Consider the following 7,058-nt stretch of genomic DNA (forward strand, 5'->3'; position numbering starts at 1 on the left):
AATGATTTAGTTAAGAATATCATAAAATTTGACATTCACAGCGGTTAACACTAAAGTATTAAACTCACACCAAGCAAAGGAGGAGGTATGTCAAAATCATAGTGAGAAAAACTGGCTTTACCTAACACAAGGAAATCATGAGCAGTTAATACAGCATGGGAACTCCTTCTAATCATCAAAACGTTGATTTTTTTTATGGACAGTTGCTCCACTAAAAGTTAAATGCTTCCTTAGTAGGAAAAAATACTACATATTTTTATATATATGATTTGTATAGTGTGATATCAATATACACTGAAAGTACTGCAAGGATATATTATTCATTTACAGTAAAACTAACAATCCATGGTTAAATTTATTGTTTATAAATACGCTGTCTATATTATATGTTGTATAAAAATATTTGACATTTTGTGGGCACTAGGTCAAAATAAGGTTTTCTTTTTTAAGGGACTAAAAATCATTCAGGTATATGCATATTACCCTTGTCAACTGCGTGAAAATCGTACTGACCTGGTATAAAACAGAATCCTACCATGTTGGCAAACTGAAGAAGGTTATGTATAGCATGATACTCACTGCATGACAAGGCTAATCAGGAGAAGAAGAGAATTTACAGCAGCCCAGTTCTAGCAGTTCTTTAAATAAGGATATCGTGATTTAAAGTGATCTGGGCAGGAAGAAAGGATGCAAAAGAGATGGGAGGAAACAGGAGGAAAAAGCAAACTTTAAAATATACCCAACAAAAATCACTGAAGCATCCAGAAGGCAAGGGTCCTAAATGCTCTAGTTTGGTAAATGCATTAAGGAAAAACAGGTGTATTCATTTTAAAAAGCGTGTGATTATTTTTCTGGATTCACTGCTACGATTGCTGTATTCCTGTAGAAAACAAAGCCCTTTGTGTAAGGTTATTATCTGTCCTGACTGCGTTTTCAAGTTTAACTTTAGTTGCTGGCCCTCTGTAGTTAACCTAGAGGTTATTTGGCTACTTCCAAGTATCTATGGTATGCTGCTCTGAGACGGACTTCTTTATTATTAATTACTTTAAACATTTTTGGCATTGACAAACCCCACATCTCACCTTGCTGGACAAGTAACACGTCCCAGTCCTTCCATTTCCTTACGTGCTCAGTCACTTCACTGGATTAAGGCATGTTTTTTGCGTTCCATTTGCAAAAATAAACACTTTTTGTACAAACGTCTGGGTTCTTTTATACAAAAATTTTTTTTCTTCTTATGGCACAAGCAGCAGTGGCTGTTTAAGAAAATATATAAATATCCTTTTTTTTTTTTTTCTTTTTCCTCTTTCGTTTTTTCTTCTGTACAAATATCTTCAGCACTCCTCCACCCCGTTTAATAACATTTAAACTGTACACTGTCCCACCTCCTTCCCTCACCGAGAGCTCCCTCCCCCCTCCCCAGCAGAAGGCTTCGTATTTACACTTTTCACGGTGGAGAACGGGGCGGGGGGGGCTGCCCCTCATGAGGAGTCCGTGCAAGGGGAGGGCGGCGGGGGGTAGAGGTGATGGGAGTAGCTCCGCTCCGTGTAGGGGGAAGGCGGGCAGCTTTCGTAGTTCTCCTCCGCGGACAGGTACTGGCTGCGTGGAGTGGGCGGCGGGGGGACGGGTTCTGAGTCGGGGTGGGAGGTGCGAGGTGCTGGTAGCTGTAAGGCCGGTAGCTGCGGGGATGGGAAAAGCGTCGGCACATGGGACAGGGCTGCGGGTTTTGGGGGGAAGGGGGGAGGTGCCCGCCAAGGAGCGAGCGCAGGGGAGAAGCCAAGGTGGGGACGGGGAGAGAGGGTCGAGCTCTCTGCAGCAGCCACGCAGCACCACGGCTCATCTCTGGCTTGCACTGCTCACTGCTCACTCCCCGCAGAAGGCTCATCTTGGCACCTACAGCCCCAGTCAATCTATAGCAGCTACTGAAAGGGGTACTAATTACCTGCCGACAATAACCTCCCCATGGACTCATTTGAGGTAGGAAAGTTGCTCCTAAGGCAGTGGGGCAGGAAGGGCACAGGGGGGGGGGTGCCCCGGGGGTTTTGTGGTAATTATATGGAGAAGATACTCCATTATGCAAGTTATGGATACTAACTTTCAAGTCCAGAGAGTGAGACTGAAAGTCACCTTGCACATTAATAGCAGTTAGGAGAATCACTCGCCAGAGTGGGATGGATTTCCCCAATGTGGCTACCGTGGGCTGTATTTTAACATGAGCCCGAGATAGCTTAAAGAAAACAAATTAGGAGATGCTTGGAAGGTACAACTGCCAGCATCTAAATCAGTTGTTGGGTGCAGATGGGGATGCAGCTCCTAAATATTCAAGTCAGAACGTTATAAAGGACAGGAAGATCAGAAGCAGCAAGACAGTGGTTTAATTTTGGGTTGGGGAGCATTTGGGAAACATGCAACCCTACATTACATCCCTAAAGCCATTTATAATAATAAAAGTCACATGCGCTAACCAGCGATCAGCATGATTCACGTCAGTGCCAAAATCTGGGTTTCTTTCATTAGAAAATTACTCATCATTTAAAAAGATTTTTTTTATATGGCTGGAAGGGACCATTATAAACATCTGGTCTGACCTTTCGCACAACAGAGGCCATATTTTCTGCTAATGGAGAAGAGATGTCTTTTCAGCCCCAGAGACCTCATTATCCAAAAGCCCCCAAAGGCTCTGTGTTAGGGATGCATTTCTTTCAATACACAAATACAGTGCTTGCTTCTCATTGCCCAGATCTACTAGTGATTTGGGATGGGAACCTTAACATCCTTGGGTAGTAGGTCTCTCTATTTTTGGTAACTAGTTATAAAATAATAATGAACTCTAGCATCTTAGAGGGAAGGTGAGAAAGTCACATTTGGGCAAACAGAGATAAAGCTTGCATGACCACAAATATCAGACAGAAAAATAAGCAGAAGGCCAGCAACCTTTTTCAGATATTAACCCTTAATATGTGAAATTATAATTTCTGAGCTTTATATAGGCCATAATAATAATTTTACGTCTGATTTATTAGCCTTTATATTGTCAGCTTTCCTCCACACTGTGTTTGCCTATCATTTCTGATAATTACATAACAAATTGTTTATGACAGAAGCCTAAAAACAAGCAGGGTTCATCCCAAGGTACTTTTGGCTCAAAAGTTATCTCATGGTACCAAGTTTCTTTTGGCATTTAGCTGATTTTGTGCTGTGTGTTGTCATTCTCCCTAAAGCAACACACCCAAGGGGAGTACCACTAAGCCACTTACTGTTCGATTTAGCTCAGTGCTGCACTTGAACACACACTTCAGTGACACGATACATGTGAACCTATTGAAGCACCTGTTTTAGTGCTTGCAGAATTAGGGCCTTTGATTGCAATTCTTGTGGAGCAGAGGCTGTCTTTATTCTGCATTTTCTACACTAACTGCTTTGATCCTAACAGAAGCTATTGTAATAATAATTACCTGTAGGATCTATGAGTGGATGGGCTGTTTGAAGAATAACCGAATTCCATGGTATAATGTGAACGTTCAGTAGCTGGTGATGGTGGTGGGTTTAAAATCTAAGGGGGAAAAAAAAAATAGAAAAAAGCCAGTTTAAAAAATAAAAACAAACCAAAACCAACCACAACAAATAAAGGAGCCTCAAGAAAACATTCATTTATCAATTTTCTTTTTAGCACTGTTTAATAGTAACCTGAAATTGAGAGCTGCTTGCACAGCCCCTCCAACAAATGGGATTTTTCTTCTGTTTATTCCCCAGTTGTTTAAAAGACACTGGCAATGCCTCTTTATAACATTCTCATAGAAGCTGCTACTATGCTCTTCTGAAAAAAACACACTGACTACCGTTACTCTTTTGACATAGTGCTGAAAAGTAAAGTTGAAACTAGCAGTTCAATACTAGCTTGTCACTGGGGATACCACTGCCCTAGGCAAACTGGCAGACGTCTGCTCCTGCTAGCTCTGGTCCCCAAGTGTTATACTGTTTTTAATACCTGAAGCCTGCTGTCCGAGGCCTACCCTTATTGCACAAACAGTATTTTGATTAATTTAAAGAGAGAACATGAGTTAATTCTCAGAGCTGATGACAGTTGAAGATTTCAGCCTGCACTGACTGGGTATTTAAATCCTTAACATTTCATAGTGGCTTGGTGGACTTCATATAAATATAACTAAAACAACAAGCACTCATGTTTGAACTGAAGAGACAGGGAGCCCTCTAGGGCTGCTACCAACTTTTATATAGCATCTAGCACAGCACACTACTCATTTGTGATTGGAGGAATGATACAGATTTGCAAGACACCTGTTTATTTATCTGTCGCTTGCAAGACATGAAACTTACATTTTCATTCCATGAAAGGTCCATACAGAATGAACCATTGTTTTGCCTATAGAGACACATGGCAGGGTATAATGAAAGGAGATCACTTTGCCAGAGCTGCTCAACATTTACAGGGACTTTTTCATTTCCTCTGACATTCAATCTAGCATATTTTTCTGGCACTGACCTCTCACAACTTCTTAAAATGAACAGAAAATTCCTATACTGTTTTCAATGAAGAAAATCTCCTCTTCCTTCCCTTTCAAAATCACTCACTCCATATTTAAGGAAGTTTATCAGGCTAGAAATCTAAACCAAAACATTAATCTGCCAATTAATTATCCCCAGAATGACACTGGCACATCCCTGAAAGCTATTAGAGTTTTATGAATAATAGAATAACTTACTGGAGGAAAGTAAGTGCCTTTGGTACTTGAAGAGCTACTGGAAGAGGCTCCGGTGACATGGGCCCTGTCATAGGGTGGCCCACTGCTCCCTCCCATAATGCTGAGGGAGCTGATCACAGATTTACCTCGAGACATCCCTAAACAACAACAAAGATATACGTCAATATTAAAATCATTAAAAAGAGAAAATAAAGCTTAAGAAATATTCTTGAGAATAACAGCAGTATAAGCACAACTCCTAAACCCAAAATTCGTCTTGTTGGTATTAAAAGCAAATACAATCCATGTTGATGGACACCTGAAATGAAGACTGCCAGGGAATAACCGTGTTGGTGCTGCTGTGTATCAGTTTCTCAGCTCCAAGTCTTGCCACTTGGGCTATACTAGAGCTGTGTGAAGAGCAGCAGGTTTCTTTCACTTCAACAGTTGGAAAAGACTTGAGAGAACAGGCATTCAGACACTATTGCTATGCCTCAGAATAAAACATAAAACTGACTCTGATGACCTCAACTGAGCAACTGAAATTTCTGAAGAGAGGGTTTGTGTCCTTTCACTTCCACAGTGCTAAGGAAGCTTTTACTACTGGACTGAAGCACGCTGGCAGAGTCCAAGTGAGAAATGGAGAGGTATGTCACTGTGCTTGAAATCATGGTGGAAATCCTGCTCAAAGACTCCCTTTACAAAAGCAGATTTTTAGAGAGAACAAAGAAATCTGGTGCATTATTTTAACTCTGTAACAGACTCACAGAACCTCTGTGTTCTGACTGGAACCTGCTGGATCCAAAGTCACAAGTCACAGTATATATTTAATCAATATATATACAAGCAATGCATACAAATTAAGTGCAACATTGTGGCTAAGTCTTATTTCTTAAACAGCAGTGGCATTATGCACTTGGATTGGTGTTGGAAACTTGACCATCAAATGAAATATGCTGAGGCCATAGTTATTGATGGTCATTACGGACTTCACAAGAAGTTTCACTAGCAGAAAAACCCAGTCTATGAATCTAACAGGAATAATTACATAATGTTTAAAGGCCCACGAATGTAAGCCCGTGTAACTTTACCCTGTGTTGTCATGACACCTTGCTGATGCTGTAATAGTCCAAAGAGAGGTTTCTTTAGTAGCAAAATAACTCCCACAGTATGTATATCTATTTGAGCTTATGGTACTGCTGAGTATCTAGATGCTTGTGAAGAGCATAGGTAAAATAGCAGTTCATTACTATAAAGAATGGTCACAAGGCTTGACAGTCCTGCCTTCCAGCAGCTTCCAAGGACTATGCATCTGGAACTGACATCTATGCATACATGCACAGTATCCTCAGCTATGTGGTGCTGAAGAGCAGGATAAGGATCACCATTTACTCACCAGGGAGAGACCCTGACAAAGAGCTTGGGTGAGGCACATAACCAAGAGGTACAGAGGCTGGCCCGTGCACCACGTAATCATTGGTCATTGTTTCCCCATCTCCCTTCATGCGTGGGCACAGCACCCTCTGGCAAATGAAATACATTGCTCCAACCACAAAAACTGTAAGGATCACACCGATGATGGAGCCTATTGTGTTGTTGGGCTGCGGTGCAGGCTCCTCTGTTGTGTCTGAAAGCAAAAGAGAAAACCAAACCATATAAGTTAATCCAACAGCTTCACGAACCAAAGTCAGTTTTCCTGACATCTTTCCACACAGGAAAAATAAGAGGGTCCTGTTCTGCAGGCAGATAATAGCTTTCCAATTAATATATGGGAGGAACAAACAGGCAGTGAGATAGGTCTGTTTAAAGACTCCTGAGTGTCCATAAGGGCTACCTATGCACAACAGAACACACATTCAGAGAGGATTTTGAATCATGAGTGACAGAAAATAAACAGTACATGTATGTGCAGGGAGGCTGTTGAACCAGGTCCTGATGTTGCTTCATACTGACAGGCAGGGCTATCATTTGAACTTGATGGAGATGACCAGTAGCCATGACTCCAGATAGCACTGTGCTGGGGACTCCAGTTATGCTTTTTTTGTCATTTAAGACAATGACAACTACTTGTCATGTTGCACCTCATCATATAAGCACCTAGGTTATCACACAATGCAACAGATTGGCACTTCCTTTTCTGAGCTGTGTAACATTCACTTATGGTGAACTGTAGAGGTGATGAACCATTGATGAATTTTGGGTTTGCTGATATTTATTAAAATATCTAACCTATTCCACATTTGACCCATTCTGATGGTTACAAATAAAGCTGAGCACCAGCTTTAGAGGTGCCATCCTTATGAGGAAACTGCATATAAACGTTTATTCAACAGTCAAAGTGAGTGGCTTTCTGTA

The 7,058-nt window shown here is 41.2% G+C and overlaps 1 protein-coding gene across 1 annotated transcript in view; it reads right to left on the bottom strand.

Annotated features, from left to right (window-relative positions):
• Nucleotides 1-1,481: 1,481 nt before the first annotated feature.
• The window catches only part of LRP6 (low density lipoprotein receptor-related protein 6), a 106,531-nt gene continuing 100,954 nt past the window's right edge, over nucleotides 1,482-7,058 (bottom strand). Inside the window, 5 exon segments of the mRNA XM_010002976.1 lie at nucleotides 1,482-1,637; nucleotides 1,640-1,679; nucleotides 3,456-3,553; nucleotides 4,725-4,861; nucleotides 6,100-6,330. Of these exon segments, the coding sequence (XP_010001278.1) occupies nucleotides 1,482-1,637; nucleotides 1,640-1,679; nucleotides 3,456-3,553; nucleotides 4,725-4,861; nucleotides 6,100-6,330 (662 nt within the window).

Source organism: Chaetura pelagica, unplaced genomic scaffold (assembly GCF_000747805.2).
Source record: "Chaetura pelagica isolate M959 unplaced genomic scaffold, ChaPel_1.0 scaffold117, whole genome shotgun sequence".
Classification (NCBI taxonomy): Eukaryota; Metazoa; Chordata; class Aves; order Apodiformes; family Apodidae; genus Chaetura; species Chaetura pelagica.